The 18,686-nt window shown below is 38.9% G+C and overlaps 1 protein-coding gene across 1 annotated transcript in view; it reads right to left on the minus strand.

The window, feature by feature from the left end:
* Window positions 1–18,686, minus strand: part of LOC126761409 (beta-1-syntrophin) — a 118,469-nt gene that overhangs the window by 24,500 nt on the left and 75,283 nt on the right. The window contains exon 5 of the mRNA XM_050477544.1: window positions 2,664–2,873. Within this exon, the coding sequence (XP_050333501.1) occupies window positions 2,664–2,873 (210 nt within the window). The remainder of the gene's footprint in view (window positions 1–2,663; window positions 2,874–18,686) is intronic.

Raw genomic sequence — 18,686 nt, forward strand, 5'->3', positions numbered from 1 at the left:
AGCACTCAAGGCATTATTCTCGTATCGCATAACGGCCAGAAGTGTCTTGGGAAGCAGGGCAGCAGTAAAAAGTGTTGTCAGAAGTAAGCAACTTCACTTCTACTGGGTGCCAGGTCACAAACATCAAACGCAATAAAATAATGGAAATACCAAGATCATGCCTGGTGGCGACACATCCATAAGATGGGGCTTACAAGTCGAGAATTTGATGGAAATGCTAAACCAGAGTCAGGGAAACAATGCATCTGGTGGCGACACATTCGCAAGACCCGCAAGATCTGGGCTTACAGGTATGATACAGATACACTGAAAGTGATGCCTAAAGCAAATTCGCATCAAGCGCAGGGAAAAAATGGAGCATTTCTCTTGTGCACCTAAGTGAACTCCATCTGGTATCGCAAAGGACCTATCCATGTAAGCATTGGCCTAAGAGTTTAACCTCTAACGGTAGTAGCGCCACATCTCAACTGACCTGTTAGTGAGGCCACATTGCCGGTTTGTTAAATACCTTCTTAGGGAGCATCAAGCGAGACAAAGTTTCAGAGCGATATCTCAAAAACTGAGGTACTAGTTCGCGTATATACAGAGGGACAGAAAGTGGTGCTTTATGCGGGCTCGAGTCAGCTCGATACGCTATTTGTTTAAAATATAATAATATAAGGTCTCCGTCGTTTTTTTGGGTATTCCAAACATCATGTTAAACTTCATAAACTCAGTTCAGAGTATAATAGTATTAACACTGACAGAGAGATTGGATTAAGCGCTTCGCTTACACAGGGTTTACCTGTAAATGGTTCGATATTGTAAGCATGATACTGTGCTTACTAAACACATGTATTAAGAGTAATGAATATTAAATACAGAACGCTCGAAATGTAGAAAGCTATGGCAGCAGAAAAATGAAGAAACGTAGCTTCATCCGCGCTCCTGTCATTCGCCAGCAGTGCAACTGTGCGGCGGAGGGTGGCACAGTGAGAGCAACGCTTTGTTGTTATGTGCAATAACGACGGATTAAAGAAAGAAAAATAGCAACAAATAAGACATTACAATTACTGCAACACTTGCAACACACTCATTTGCCACTTGCTGCTATCTCGCAGCCGCGTCGTGGCCATTATTTCTCGTTGCTGCGCATTGCCGCTTTCGCTCTTCCGTCGGATTTGCGGCTATGAGCACAACAAGTATAACAATAACAATAACAGTGACGCCGTTAGTACTTTTCCTAGTGATTAAACAATAGTATTGACAACAAATACAACAACTACAAATATAAAAACAACAACGTCATCAGCAACATCAGCTTAAACATTTGCAACGGAGGCGTTTGCCGCTGCCGCTGCCGCGCGTCGACGTTGCATTAAATCAACGTGGCGGAAAGATTAACCACAGCAACCCTGAACTCAATGCAACCCGAAAAGAGCGCGGGCGCTGAGTTTTACACAGCATAGAGCAGGCTTGGGCGGGGTAAATGCCGTCAAGTTGTGTTGTGGCACAAAGACGTTGCAAGTGCTGTCGGTGTGCGTGCGTGCTTATGTGCGTGTGTTTGTATGTTGGCATAGTGAAGTGAAACAAAAGTCGCCGGCATAAAAGCGAACACGCAAACGAAGAAGAACAACGTCGGGGCGGCGCATGGTTCGGCCAAGGCGATGGGGCAAAAGATATACACAAGTAGGACCCAAGTGATTACGAGTATGAGAGTGTGTGTGTGTGTGTGTAACAATAACTATTGCCACAAATGGTGGCAGCAACGGCAATAGTGGCAAGCAGTGCAAAGACGACAGCGCCTCCACCCCCTTCGCCATTGTCGGCCTCTGAGCAGCGAGTAATGAGACTATGCCGCAGGCTAGCGGTAAGGGCTTGAGGTAAGGGCTGGCGCTCATTGTCAGCAGATCACTGTCTTTGAGTGTGTATTTTGCGCCGGCAGTTTGCAGCAATTCATCGCATTTGCTGATGCTGCCATTATCGTTGCGAGCGACTGCTGGCTGCCGCATGCAAATGACAAGCGGCCCTCACTTGCAACACTCGTTGGTGCAGCTGCAACTGTGGTCTTAGTAGTAGTAGTTGTTGTTATTGCAATTGTTAGTGTTGTTGTCGGTTTTGTTGTTGCAGCTGCAGTTCTCGACTTAGGAATTGTTGTTGTTGTTATTGCTATTTTTAATGTTGCTTTCAGTTTTGTTGTTGTTGTTATTGTTTTGTTGTTCTTATTATTGTTTTTGTAATCCTTATTGTCATTGTTGTTGTTGTTGTGGGCATTGTGGGTTTCACGGGTGACGGATCCACATAAGTGTGTGTGTGTGTGCGATTGGGGTTTGGTTGCCTTTGCATAGATACCAAGCCTGCCACATAGCGGTGGCACTCAGTGTGAGCCGCTTAATCAGTGTGCAGTTGGATTTTAGAGATTTTAGGTCGACTTTGCGCGCTGGTTTTGTTGCCAGCTGAGCGAGCAGCAAAATGATTTATGCAAGTATTTATTTGCCTAAACACATTTCATAGTAAAAATCCGTTGCAAAATTAGCAAAAGTTGCAGGCGGAAGTCTAAAACATGTCTATTTTACGCTAAAGCATGTCTATGTCTTACTTAGTACACATACTTTTAGACACCTAGCCATCTACTATCGCTAGATGTTGAAAAATTCATTTATTGTTGTTGGCTGTGTACTCACCGGGATCGATGTATTTCAAATTGCGCGCCAAATGTGTCAACTGTAACGGTATATAACGCGTGTCGGCCCGCGGTGTGATCTTCGGCGCTGGCGGCGATGTAGGCGCGCCGGGCCCCAGTGGACACAGAAAAGCGCGCTGCAATTCCCAGCCCACTTCGGAGATAATACTGGCTTTTCGGAAGTATGGTGTTACCTCGCGCAGGAATTTCACTAAAAGAAGAAGAGAAAGTGTTTTTAAATATTAATAACAGTTTTGGCAACGTAAGCATGATAATGCGTACAGTTTTTTAAGTGAATTATTAAAAATGACTTTACATCAGCGGATTTTTGTCAAACATTTTTGCTGACTAGGGCGATAAGGTAGCAAATGTTTTAACAAATTAATAGAGAAGGTTGGTTAACTAAAAACAAGACACTGAGATATTGTAATTATTTAAAATTCTATTTTCAGAGGTATTGATAATTTACAGATTTATAATTTAGGTCAATTGTGCCTTGTCTTGAGTGAATCTTAAACGCTTTCACCTTAAGGTGTTATAATAGTCTAGAGGCCCGAATTTTGAGCGTATATTTTTACCATAATTTTTTTTTTTTTCATTGAGTTATGCGTCCTTGAAGTAGAGGGGGAGAAATGGTTGGTCACCATGATTTCTATCCCTGTGGTCATCTGAAAACTAAAACAATGTTCGATTCTGAAGTACAAATGTCGCTAGCTCAAGAAGCTAAACGTAAAAACGTAAACGGCTGCTCACTTTTTCACAAAGTTTTTAACTTTTTCGAATTTTTGAAAAATATAAAAAATTTCAATTTTTAATTTTCTCAACTTTTTCGAATTTTTGAAAAATTTAACAAATATTAATTTTACTTTTTCTCTACTTTTTCGAATTTTTGAAAAATATAACAACTTTTCATTGTTTTATCATTTTTGAAAATTATAACAAATTTCAAAATTTTCTTTTTTTTAACTTTTTCGAATTTTTGAAAAATATAACAAATTTCAGTTTTTATTTTTTTATTTTCTTTTTTTTTTAATTTTTGAAAAATACAACAAATTTAAATTTTTCATTTTTTATTTTTCGATTTTTGAAAAATATAACAAATTTTTCACTTTTTTTTTCATTTTAATTTTTGATAAAATATAACAAAATTAAGTTTTCAGTTTTTAACAGTATTTTTAAAAATATATATATATTTTCACTATGTTTAGAAATTTTTGAAAATTATATACAAATTTCTTTTTTTTATTTTTTTAACAAATTTCATTTTTATTTTTTTTTTTTTTAATTTTTGAAAAATACAACAAATTTGAACTTTTCATTTTTAAACTTTTTCGTATTTTTGATTAATAAACAAAATTTAATTTTTAATTTTTTGTTGCTTCATGTCATGAACGATGACGATAGTGTTTTTTCCATGTTTATTTCATGTTATTCCTGTTATACATATGTATATAAGAGCAAGCTTGAGCAACCTCGGCGGAGTTCTTCCCAAAGCTTTGATCGCTTTGATGAACCTTGCGTTGGTATCTCTCTCAACTGTCAGTTATTATGAAATGCTGACGAACATGCAAAAACATAAGTTGCAATGCCGTGCTGCTAGCAAAATATAACAAATTAACTCGCCTTCTCTTGCACACGCAGCCTACTGCCAGCGCCCGCTTTGTGCTGCCACCGCCGCGTATTGCGTTGCTGAAATTGAATTTACATTTTTGTGCACATCGGTGCGTTGACGCCCTTAGTGCATTGTTGCGGCCGCTTTTGCCGTTGGCAATCGCTATTGGCAGCACAGCTCGTCCCTGTCTAGCAGCACTGCTGCCACTCCCGCTCCGTCAGCGCTTAACCTTTGCTTTTTTCGCGTTTGTGCCGCGCTTTTTACATATTTTATGCAGATCAGTCGGTGCCATCGGGTATAAATTTGCATTGCAACGCGACGTCCTCCATGTAGTTGCCACATACATCTATATATTACTGATAAAAGGAAATAATCATGCAGACATGCACTATAAATATACACATTTTCAAGTCCTTTTGTGTGTGTGTGTGTAATTTATGGCGAAATTGGCAGATAAAGATGCCACTTTGTTATGTCATTCCATTTATGATATAGCGCTGCTTGCAAGTATTTCAGTGCTGACATGTCCATACACATGTACATATATGTATATGTATATGTTTGTATCTGTATAATGAGCGATTGTCATGTATCGCGTAATTTACGCAAATTTGTGTTCTGTATATGATTTTTCTTTTTATTTTATGCATTCTATGAATATATTTCATTATCAATTAGTGCATGAGGGTTCTCACATTTCCATCCAATTTTCATATTTTACGAATTTGTTGTTGCACCTGCTTTTTGCAATGACCCGAAATACAATAGTGAAAGCATTTTTGAATTCAATATAATATATGAAAGAGATACCGTGTGAAAATGTCTTTCATTAAGCAACAAGTTTTTAGAGACTCAACTGATTACTGCCAAAGCAGGTGATCCCAAAAATAAGCTTTGGAACTCGTCTAACCAACAGAAAACGCCGATATTCATATGCCCACTGATTATCAACAGCAGAGGTCTTTGGTTCCTAACTAATGCAGAGAAGGCCAGCAGTGAGCTGGCAAGGCTACATTGAAAAAGAAAGGGCCAATAACCATATGCAAAGCTTGAAGAATGAAGAAAAAAAAAAAAGACAGTGCAGTTTCATCAGGACAAGGCACCGTGTCGTAAGTCAGTGGGACCAAAATACATGAATTGCGCTTCGAATTGCTTCCGCATCCAAAGTATTCTACAATTCAGGCCCCCAGCGACTATTTTTGTTCTCCGATCTCAAGTAATGTTCGCTGAGAAGATATTTTCGTCAAATGAAGAGGTGATCGCCGAAACGGAGGCCTATTTTGAGGCAAAGAACATATCGTACTACAAAGATCGTTCCAAAAAGTTGGAGTGTTGCTATAGTCCGTGTCTCACCCTTGAAGGGAACTAGGTTGAATGAAGAAAAACGAATTTTGCCAACGCTAAAATATATGAAAAGCTTTTTCAGATCGGACACTTAAGTTAAATTTTTGTATGAAAAACATTTTCATTTGACGAAAGATATTCGTTAAATTTCTTGTGAATTAATATTTAAGACAGTAGTACAATCTCCGAAAAAATTGTTCAGATCGGACCACTATAGCATAGCTGTCACACAAACATACCGATCAAAATCAAGTGTTTCTCCGAAAAACTTGTTTATTTGTTAAGAGTAGTCTTGACTCGGTGCAACAGAAGTTGACTTCTTTGTTTTTATACCCTGAACAGGGTATATTTAGTTTGTCACGAAGTTTGTAACACGCAGAAGGAAGCGTCGGAGACGATCGGAATCAAGTTCTTGTATGGAAAACTTTCACATTTGGCAAGATATATTCACGAAATTTGGTATAGATTATTTTCTAAGGCAAAAATGTAATCTCCGAAGAAATTGTTCAGATCGGTTAACTATAGCATATGGCTGCCATACAAACCGAACGATCGGAATCAAGGAAAAAACTTTCACATTTGATGTGGTATCTTCACGAAATTTGATATGGATTACTGCTTAAGGTAATAATATAATCTCCGAAAAAATTGTTCAGAACGGATGACTGTAGCATATGGCTTCCATATAAACAGAACACATAGTTACTAAAAGAAATGCACCTGTGAAGGGTATATTAGCTTCGGTGAAGCCAACGTTAACGTTTTTTCTTGTTTTACTTTCGTCTAAACAACTTAATAATCCACTAAAATCCCCTGCAAAAACACTCTGTGGTAGCCACTTTCAATCAGTAGTCATCTGTAACTTCAATCATTGCATTTATTTTGCCTTTTTAGCAAATTGATTTAACTGTTATGAGGTGCTGCTGCCAACAACGCGAGTAGGATGCCATCAATGTGCAACAAAACAAGCTCGTCTGCCACGCCAATCGCATCATAGTTGTCTTCATTGACATTGTCTCAGTAAGCAAATTCTGCCACATCAGCACGCCAAAGTAACTACTTAAATGTAACAACTTGCAACCGGCGCAGCCAACACACACAGCCGCGCACAGTAAGTGACAATCGCAACTTCATACCATTCACACATTGACAGTGTGTAAAATTTCGTTGCATCCGCTTGCGACTTTCACTTCGCAATCAACTTACACTTCATTGCTACGCTGCCGCAATGAAGCTGTCAGTGTCAGTGCCATTGGCGACGTGCAACTGCTGTTGCTGCTGCCGATGCTGCTGCCAACAGGTAAACTTGAGGAGTGCTGCTAATACAATTTACATTTCCCGCCACAAGCGCACGACGTCGTGGCAACAGACACACACACATACATGCATATATACGTGAATATCGTAAGCGAAATGGCAAATGTCAGTGAGCGCGCAGCAACAACAGCAACAACTTCATCTAGGGCTGCAGGCGCCATCGTTTACCAACGTTTTGGCACTGGCAATCGGTATGCTAGGCTGGCGGGCAGACGGACAGACGGACGGATGCTGCCGTTAGGTGTCAAGTGTTGCAAATCGATACGCCCGTTAGTGTGGCGTTGGCTTAGCACACACTTGCGCACGCATGCGCCAACATGCAACACGGATGTTAGTTTGCCAAATTAGTTGGCAACATCCTTGCCACGTTTGCAGCAAAATGACACCACCAGCGCCGCACTCGCACCGTTATGTTAGCACGCGCATCTCGCATTACCGCCAGCACCGCTGCACATACAATTTACCAGCCAGCAAACAGTTGCAGGCAGCCGAGTGCTGGAGGTGTGCGTGGCAGACGCTCATTTCCCCAACACACAGCGCACACCAAGAGTTAAGTAATTGCCGTTATGTTGCATGCTCGATTGCGTTGTGTATTAATTTCAGTTGTTGCCAAATAGCAATCGGCTCAACGTGGCACATTAGCGGCGGTTGGGGCGCAATCGGGGCGACTCGCAGCGAAATTACTTCAGAACCAAAGTGGGCTGACGCAAGCGCGTAGTGCCGGTAAATAGTTGTGCAATCAGCTTAACGCTTAGTGTTTGCACACCTGCCGCAAATGCTGCTCATCTGCGCCCACACTGCCGCGCTAGTCCGCCGCTTATCCAGCAACCGTCATACGACGCGGAGGCAAGGTTTCGTTGGCATTGTGTACGGTTGCAACAGTTTTGACGCGCCATTGCACGTTTCCAATTGCTTTTGCTTTGCGCACTTAAGCGATTTGCGGCTTATTAGCGCCGCTTCGATTACTTGCCACATTTTTAATGCCTCATTACGGCAGCTGTACCCGCTCACTGAGCCTTTGCTGCGGCGGCAACCAATGCGGAAGCGCGCGCTGTATGCAAATGTTATCGGATTGCAAATTACTCGGATTGTTGCTGTTGTTGTACAACAAGCGGTTCTTATGATTTAGCTTGTTTGCTGCAATGTGATAGGTGTCGTCATGACGCCACATTAAGCGGTTTAGTCCTGTTGCACTTCGGTTGTGCGCTCCGCTTCTGGAAGTCAACGAGACACAAACACATATACCAACAAGTATATACATACATACTCATTCACATATAAAAACATACAAATGCAGGAAGTTCGTGCGCGCAGAGTAGAATAGAGAGAGAGATAGGGAGTAGTTAAAAGCAAGTGTTGCTTAAAGCAATGAGTTCATTTATCAAATGAATAAAAAACAGTTACGTAATGTGGCATTTTATGTGTGAGAAGTGGGAGCAATATGTGAAAAATGTTTAAAATATCTCAGTTGGTTCGCAGCTATAATATTCTTTATAATTAAAGAAGTTTTCCATCAAGAATTCGATTTTGAGCGGTTGGTTTATATGGCAGCTAAATGCTATAGTTGTCCGATCTGAACAATTTCTTCAGATTTTGTAGCATTGTATATACTACATACTAAGAAACCATGCCGAATTTCATGAAAATATCTCCTCAACTAAACGACTTTTTTGTATAAGGAGTCCAGTTTGTACGGCAGCTATATCTTGTAGTGCTCCGATCTGAACGATTTCTTCAGAGATAATATGGTGGCCTTAGATATTAATTCGTGTTGAATTTCGTGATTATAGCTCGTCAAATAAAAAAGTTTTCAAAACAAAAACTTAATTTTGAACAGTCAGTTTGTATGGCAGCTACATGCTATATTGAACCGATCTGAACGATTTCTTCAGAGATAATATAATGGCCTTAGATATTAATTCGTGTTGAATTTTGTGATTATAGCTCTTCAAATAAAAAAGTTTTCAAAACAAAAACTTGATTTTGATCAGTCAGTTTGTATGGCAGCTATATGCTATAGTGCTCCGATCTAAACAATTTCTTCAGAGATTATACCATTGATTCACTTGATAATTTCTGTGGAATTTCATGAAGATAACCCGTCAAATAAAACAGGTTTCCATACAAGAACTTGAATTTGGTCGTTCAGTTTGTATGGCAGCTATATGATATAGAAGGGCGATATCGTCGCTTCCGACAAATAAGCAGCTTCTTGGGGAGAAAAGGATGCGTGCTAAATTTCAGATCGATATCTCAAAACTGATCGATTAAATCGCATATATACAGACTGGCAGACGTTCATGGTCAAAATGACTCAGCTCATCATGTTAATCATTTCTTAATGGATATATATTAATGTGGTTCAAGCTACAAATCGAAAATTTCAAATTCTTTTGAGCAATGCTGCCAACGCACTGTGCATCACAGCTGCTGTTGCAACATGTAGTAAAACAGAAAAGTACCGTATCAAACAACAATACAAAAAATATGCAGGTCTCATGCAGCAATGAAATGTTCGGCTGCGCCTACTAACAACAAAATTCAGCATTTCACTTTGTTTATTAAGGCTGCCGCAAAATGTTGCACGATAGCTTTTGTTTTGTCGTCACACTTTAAATTTTCATATTTCGTTTGTAGTTGTTGGTATTGCTGCGTTAGTTAACTCTAGACTTGCCACTGATGCTTTGGACTTTAATAGCATAGTTGCACACACACACAGTTGCATACGAATTTACTCGTACATGTGCACATTGAAGCATTTACCGTTTTGTCGCTTTTTAAAAGCTGAAAGCCACTGCAAATTCCACTCAACACCGCTCTTAAATTGCTGTTGCACATATGTATAAGCACTTACAACGCACACACATACACCCATACATGCATATAAAGAAGGGCACATGTACATGTGTACACACAAGCAGTGCCATGTTGTAGAGCGTTGCATGCAACATACGTTCGTTTAACAATGGCTTCATCAAGCTCGTAGCTGCAATATGCTGCACTATCATCGCATCATCAAAAGCGCAGGCGACAGCAACAGCAGTTGTTATCAAAAGCATCAAACAACAACAACAACAGAAACGACATGTTGGCATCAATGTCTTTTTATTTTAAGTCATCACCATGCAGCATTTGAAGCCAAAGGCATTTGTTGCCATCTTTAGGGTCCTTCTTGCCACTTTATGTGGCGGATTGGCTGCGAAATGCAACTTGTCACGTTACATTCTGACTTTCTTCTACTTCATGAAGCTGCTGCTTTTCTCCAACTTCTTCATCAAATTCCGTGTTAAAGCTGCTTCAAGTCATCGATTGGCATTTTTTATCGCCAGCAGCTTAACTGCCACCATTTTCTTTGCAACTTTTTTGTTGCATACAACCGCAGCAAATTAATGCGCCAAAAGTCCCAACGAGTCACACCGAAACACTCACAAGCTAGCTCAAATATTATAGTTATGCAAAGCTGTAAGTCCCTCGTTGTGGCCCATTTAAGTGGGGCGGGGGGTATTCACCGAAGTGCAATGATTACAAAGTGTGTCAAAATAAACACTTTAAAGTCCATTCGCCAAAGTAACCACATCAAATTTGAATAAAAATAAAATTTGCATTGCAATTTCAAACCACCCCCAGCCTCATGGCGCTGCCCAAATTGGAGGGTTGGCGGGCTGCTATCAAAAGGGTTGTCTTGAATTGCTGGCGCTCGAGTTGGAGGTGGAAGCAGTAAACTTTTATAAGCAAGTAAGTGAGCAACTTGCGTTTGGGGAATAAGCAAGCAGAACAACAATGCTATTAAACTCGCATTTACCGCCGCCTTCGAATGTGTCTATATAATCTTGTGTGCATGTGTGTGGTTAATAGGGTGTGCGTTACATCGCTTTGAAATTTTGCACACGCTACTTTTTCCCAAAGAAGCTGCTGATATGTTGTAAATCACGATATCGGACTACTATAACATATAGCTGTCATACAAACTGATCGATTAAAGTTAGGTTCTTGTATGAAAAACTTTTTATTTGAAGAGATATCTTCATGAAATTCGGCACATATTAATATTTAGAAGAACAGTACAATATCTAACGAAATTGTGTAGATCGGACCACTATAGCATATAGCTGTCATACAAACTGAACGATCAAACTCAAGTCCTTGTATGGATATCACTTTTAGTTGTCAAGGTATCTTCATGAAACTTGACATATAATACTATACAGAACATCGCTATAATCTCCACAGATATAGCTGTCATACAAACTGACCGATCAAACTCAAGTCCTTGTATGGAAAACTTATTTATTTGACGAGCTTTCTTCACGAAATTTGGTATATGTTATTATCCGAGACATCGCTGCAATTTGTAAAGAAATTGTTCATATCGGACAAATACATATAGCATATAGCTGTCATACAAACCAACCCATCAAAATCAAGTTCTTTTAAGAAAACTTGAATCAGTGAAGGGTATTATAGCTTCTTTTTTTCTGTTTTTTTTTCATACGTGCCCTGAAGTTATAGTTTTTGCACAACAAAAATTTTATTTGATGCTTGCTTAAATCATTTTACGCTTCCCATATTTTTTATATGAGATTTTGTAATATTTTTTTCATTAAACTAGGAAGCCTATGACCTAGAAAAACTTATATTCTAGTACAAAATTTTCTGCTCTTTTAAATAGGTTTTAATAACTTTTTATATATATTTATAATTATAAATTTATATATCAAATGACCTGAGTAAACATATAATACTAATGATTCGTATATACAGTGTTGCTCATATGACATGGTGTACCAAATGAATATCATTCAATAGACTTGTACATTCTATGTTGGTCATACGACATGGTGTACTATTATAATACAGTACCTTTGGTGCATAATTTTAACAGCGTATAACTTTTAAAAGAAATATTTTATGAAAATAATTATCAAGACCGTCTTTGTAGAGCAAAAAATTTTGTTTTGAAATGTATATTTTTCAAAATTGGTTGCTTTGATGAAAAAAATTTAAAACAAAAGATAAAAAATCACATGTAAAAGAGCTGGATGAAAAGATTTGAAATATAAATAAATAGCTTCTTTACTTTAAATCACGTTTTAGGACAAAAACTGAGACTGCAAGAGGCAGTTGCCAAAAAATAATGAACTTGGTAAATAAAACATGCCCTAATATACACCTTAAATATATAGAAGCTTAATAAGAATTTATTTAGCGCAACCAAATATATTATTTACTAAATATATACACATTTATTGCTATATCTGTATATAAGTATGCCACTAAGCGCACATTTACACAAATATATTTCAAAGGAAAAGGTGGAGCTCCGCTTTTCAGGCATTATGGCTGCTCAAAATGTTCAAAAGTGTCCACCAAGTGGTCGTAAGAAGTCTACGCCCATTTTTAAACTCTTGCCTTGACGCTACCCTGCTCTTACCCTACATCGCCACAAGCTAAGTTGGCAGGAAGCAATAACTACAAAAAAGAAGCACATTCTAACCGAAAGCGACAAAATTTATTTTTCAAGTGTTCTGCTGGCATAACCAACGCCTGCCACCGCCACACGCCCCAACCAACATTGCCAACAGTTTGCACGAATTTATGATGTAGTTTGCGCTGTTATCGCTCCGCCTAAGCGCTGCTACTATTACAAATGCGCCGCATCGTTGTTGTTGTATTTTGTACGGACTTTGTTTATTATTGGAAGAGTTGCGCCGCAACCACTCTCATAGCAGGCACAAGAGTTGCAGTTGCATATTAATAACCGCTCCAAGTATTTTTCGTTGTTGCACTTTCAACTTTGCCGCTGCCTCGGGCGCCGGTCGCCGGACGCCGCTATGGCGGTCCACAGGCTGCGTTGGCTGAGGTGGGTGGACAGGTCGAGTTGATGCACTCACACTAATGGCATTGCGGGCGGTGCGCACGGACGGCGGTCAGGCGGTGGAGATTGAAACTTTTCAGTTTATCTTTCAGCAGTGGCCTAAAAGAACAGCCGTAAGCGGCAAAATAGTTGCAGATTTGTGAATGTTTGCAATGCAATTTACAATTCAATGTGCTCTCCAAGCAAGAGATAAGATAAGAATCATATAAAGTTGAAATGCTTCACAACAAACATATAGTTGTTGTGTTTTATTTAAAGTTGAAGCGGATGCAAGTTTTGCCAACTGTCGCCGGGGCCATTTAAGCAACGAAGACGCTGGCAAGTTTTGATGTTTTGAGTAGATTTACTTGTATTTGCGTCAGGCAAAGGTGAAGTTTGCTCGGGAGAGTTTTAAAATATGGGAGCCAGCGTTAAATGGAGTGTGAATGACAAGTCGGGGGATTTCAGAAAACCATAAAGGTAAGTTAATTAAAAGCACATAAAATGGAAAATACGGGTGCTATAAAATTTTAGTGAAAATATGTACTGTTAATGCAAGTAACAAGGTATTTACGGTAATACGAGATTTGTTCAAAATGAGAAAAACCGTTAACTTCTATTGCACCGAAGCTGTACGCTTGCTTAATAAATAAAGTTTTTCCATACAAAAAAAAATGTTCATACAAAAACCTGATTTTGACAGATCAGTTGGTATGGCAGCTATATGCTTCAGCTGTCTGAGATAATAACATATACCAAATTTCGTTGAGAAACATCGTTAAGTAAATAAGTTTTCCATTCAAGCACTTGAGTGTAATTGGTTAGTTGTATGACAGCTATATGCTATAGTAGTTCATTCTGAATGATTTCATGGCGATACTTTGACAAATAAAAGTGTTTTCTATACAAGGACTTGAGTATAATCTTTCAGTTTGTATGACAGCTATATGCTATAGTGATCCGATCTAAACAATTGTTGTTGTTATTTTATTGTTGTTTTTGATATTAATCTACGCCAAATTTCATGACGATATCTCTTTAAATAAAAAAGTTTTTCATACAGGGATGGTTGTTGCATCGATCAGTTCGTACGGCAGCTGTACGCTAAAGTGCTCTGATCTGAATAATTTTTTCGGAGATTGTAGTGATATTTTAGATAATTATATACGCTGAATTTCATAAAAATATTTGTGCAAATAAAAGAGTTTCCCATACAAGGACCTCATTTTGATTGTTCAGTTTGTATGGCAGCTGTATGCTATAGTGTTCCAATTTGAACAATTTTTATGGAGTTTCTACTGTTATCTTAGAGAATAATATATACCAAATTTGGTGAAGATATCTTGTCAAATAAAAAAGTTTCCCATACAAGGACTTTATTTTGATTGTTCAGTTTGTATGGCAGCTATACGCTATAGTGGTCCGATAACGGCGGTACCGACAACGCAGCAGCTCCTTGAAGAGAAAAGGAGGTATGCGAAATTTCGAATCGTTAGCTCAAAACTAAAGGACTACTCGGAGTACAGACGGCCATGGCCAAAACGACTCAGCTCAACTCTATAATTCTTAATAAATCTTATGTATAATTTTTTATGGCATCTGAGCCGGTCTTCTGTTACAAAATTATGACATACGAGGCTGTCTTCTGTTACAAAATTAATTTAACCTGTTCTGAGTGTGAAAAGTAATGTTTTAGTGCAATTTACATCAAAAGCTTTCTGCAGAGCTTTCAACAGAGCTTTCAGTGATATTGTTTTATGCAACTTGCTAAGAGGTTTTATTTTTATTTTTTATTTATTTTTATTTATAGAAAAATAACTATTGAAATATTGTATACCGTTTTGAGTCAAAAGTAAGCCTGTAGCAGCTTTAACTAAACTTTTCTCCTAAATATCAATGTCATACGCGCTTTAAAGCGCACTAGACATTTCCCCATGCCCCTCAGTACAAATAATTAGAAACGCCCATGTATTAGTTATCAGTGCACGCCCAAAAGTAGGCAATAATTAATAGCTGCACATAATGTACGCCATAAATCTCTGTCGTATTATTTTGGGCGCACGAACTAATATAACTGCAGCACGCCTACATACACACATGAACACACACGCACACCCAGCGCCCTTACAGCTTTTTTTTCCGCTGCCGCTAAGCCCAGCGATCTATGAATAAATTTGAGCTAAGCGTAGGCGTGGCAAGCGTTTAGATTAGCTAAGCATACAATTAGGCACAGCACTACAGTCAGTTGGACTGCGGGCATAATGCGCCTTAATTATGCGTTAACTGCTGCGGAAATTTCCGCGCACGTTCAAGCACGCATTCACAAAAGCGGGATTAAGTACAATTATGTTATGTGTGGACCATATGCTGGTATGCGTAAGAAAATGGATACTAGCTGCGCTGCATATCAATCAAAATGAGCCGAACTTTCAGGCATATCCAGTAGGAAAGTGCGAGCAGCAATATGAAGACACTAAATGCTAAATGGAAGGCAGGCAGCACTACATAGTTGGTATTTAACGTCTGAGTCTAAGAATTTTTTCTTCGGTCGAAGGCAACTTGCTAAGAGGATTTATAATTTTTGAATGAAATTATGATGGACATAGCTATAAGAGGTCATTAGTTTAGTCGGACTATAAGTAATAGCGCTCAATCGTGCAGTTGAGCGTTTGGATGATGAGCTAACCGGCCAAGTAAACCCAAAGCAGCCGCACAAATCAACCACTCTCCGGCCAAGGAAAGCTGCCTTAAGATAAGCACACAACTAAGCCACGCACATGCATATGTGGATGTAAAGGGTGTTTTTTTGGACGTGTGGTTTGCAGTAAGGTAATATTTTTTTCTATTTTTTTGTAGTTGGGCCGCTGTTACTTGACTTATATCCAGTTTGGTTTTTCAGACTTAGATATATAGATAGCTAGGTAGGATATGCTCTATTGTGTTCCCTTTTTCTTTCACATTGTTTCTTCAAACCTAAAGCCTTCAGAAAATCTAGTATTTGCTGGATTAATGTGGCTTTGCTTCGGCTGCTTTAGTCCCAGATGCGTCAGTCTTGCTCTAGTTCCCTCAACGCATTCTAAGAATAGTTATTTCCGCCTTCGTGTCTGCCTTTAGCTCATAGAAGCGACAAGTTTCGTCAGAGCTCAGTCCATGGATCAACCGAGGTTACTTATTTATTACCGCCGAGACGACAATACCATGGTGTACGTTGGCCTGGGTTATCTTGATGATAGGTGTCATCACATTCGAACAATATTTGCGCCATAGTCTCGGACTTTAGCTCACAGAGCGACAAGTTTCATCAGAGCTCAATAGAGCGAATAGTCTCGTTCGATACAGTTATCTGCATGACTGCTCCCATTCTTAGGGAACGCATTATCTCGCGTCGTGGGTCTGTCCTCCAAGATCGCCGATTCAACTTCGCTGCACCATTCTTTGTCGAGATTTGCGATATTTCTGAGTCCATTTGAGCCTTGGAAGAGAATATTCGACTCACTATTGCTGACATACTGACATACGGCGATAATTGCTGCCATAAGTGGTGATTCTGGGCTAGTTACTTATACGACCTGTCGCCCACGACTTTAGCAAGAATATTACGTTTGTCGCTGCATGTCTCTATAAGAAAGCTTACGTTTTTGGTCCTCACATTAAATTACAAGCATTTGATTTCTGCTTCAAAACCACAAGTCTAAAAAACACCCTTTATATATGTATTTAGCACGTGCAAGTAAATATATTTCACCAACAGCCGTGCGGTTAGACGCTTGGCTGCTGTGGTTAAGCTGTTTGCGTGTGCCTTACATTGCCATTACAACTACATACATACACTGTGTTTGAGTATGCATGTCTGAGTGTGTGTGTGTGTGGCAAATATGCACATATAAATTGAGTTGATCATATTAAATGCCGCTACTAACTCATTATAATAAATGTTAGTACATTATGTTGCTTAGCAAAAATCTATAGCCATATTAGTGTACTTGTATGTGTGTATGACTTTGTCTAAGGATGTTATTGGTTTTTGGAAATATCTGTCCAATATTGGCTAAAGCTACAGACAATGTTGCTTTGTAAATTGATTGCGGCTATTAAAAGCATTTACTCAAACGCATAGACGCACTTATATATTTCATTTTACATATACATATATACATAAATTAGTATATATATATCTTAGTATATATCGATACCAACCTAAACATATTGTTGTCAGCTACAGCCTACACGCATACAGCTGACGCTTGCCTCGAACTAGCGCTTCTTAAACACTGGTCAAAGACTTACTGTTCGCAGGCTTATTAGCTTTCTCTGCCTTTAATACGATTGGCATTGGCTTTGTGCCAGTATGTTGTTGTTGTATGTGCCTTGATAATTATATAATTATTAGAAATTCGACAAACGCTTTCACAGCGTGCCACAAGTCAAGCCAAGGTATGCAATATTCTTGCTGGATGATGTGGGCGACAGGTCGTATGAGTAACATTAGTGGTAACTATGCTTTTAGCATACAGAAATTTATAATATTAGACCATAGCATTGCCTAGGTATTATAGACACACAACAATTAAGTGTAGCTGAGTGACTTGCTAATGAACATTCCAAGCATTGTCTGCACATTTTGTGGGCAACTTCAAAAACGTCACACACACACACCCACACATATTTTAACAAATGCACAAAGTGAATTCTAGAGCAGATTATATTTAATGTCAGCATCTTTAATTAAATCTTATTTAGCATAAATTTAATTACCCATTTGAAATGGCGCACTGAGGTTTAATTACTCTTGCTGCTTTGCAATATTTGCATATTGTCAGAAATTATTGACGAAAAGTCGAGTTTGAAGCACCTTTAGTGCATTAATTGTTGATTGTACTTTAGTAGATGGTGTTTATACAAATGTGTACTATAAAAAGTGTATATTAAGTTCGCCGTATAGTTTGTAACATCCATATGGACGTCGGAGACCTACACCAATTGCCGGTGAAAGAGATATAATCGTGAACTTATGGAAGAAGGAAAAACTTTCTGTGAAATCGGTCTGTGGCAGGGGTCCAACTTACTCCTCAATTCAAAGAGTGATTGGAACCTATAAAGCTATGGATTTCACCGCTTCAAAGCCTCGTCTAAAGCGTCCCTCTAAATTAAGTGATCGTGAAAAGCGATATATCCTTAAGGAACTGCAGAAAAGTCCAGAGGCGAAGGCTTCAGATGTTGCGAAAGTGGTTAAAATAAGGTTCCAGAAAACCATTTGCCGTGACACCGTGTGCACAATTTAAAAAAAAAATAGATATTGAAGCCGGATCGCACGGAAGAAGCCCTTCAAAGCATTAACGAACAGGCAAAAGTGACTTGGATTTGGTAATGAGCATATTAATAAGCCAGGGGAGTTTTGGAAACGAGTTATTATCTCAGAAGAAAGCTATTTTTGCAAAGCTGGAATGAAAGAACGGAAGCTTTTTTGGAGAAAACAGGGTACTGCACTTAAAAAGCAAAATCTTGCGGCACAAGTAAAATATGGTCGTCGTGGTGTAATGGTATGGGGGTGTATGTCTCCTAACGAAGTGGGCGATGTCGAGTTTATTGAGTAAACGATGGATAAGAGAGTTTATTTGAACATACTTGGAGTGAATTTGAAGCAAAGTACAGCAAAACTGGTGTTGGAGGAAATTGTTGGCAGAAATTGTGAAACTTTGGCTTCTTTACATACGAACTTACTTGGCTTGATGACGAGTTTCTGAATATTACTCCAGAAAAATCAACCAATACGAATTGGAAAGTTAAGACGTGGTGAAATAAGCACCGAAGACGGTGAACGCAGTGGACGCCCAAAAGAGGGTGTTACCTACTAAAACATCAAAAAAGTCGATAGCAGGTACTCTGTAGATGTCAAC

Source organism: Bactrocera neohumeralis, chromosome 6, assembly GCF_024586455.1.
Source record: "Bactrocera neohumeralis isolate Rockhampton chromosome 6, APGP_CSIRO_Bneo_wtdbg2-racon-allhic-juicebox.fasta_v2, whole genome shotgun sequence".
In the NCBI taxonomy this organism is placed as follows: Eukaryota; Metazoa; Arthropoda; class Insecta; order Diptera; family Tephritidae; genus Bactrocera; species Bactrocera neohumeralis.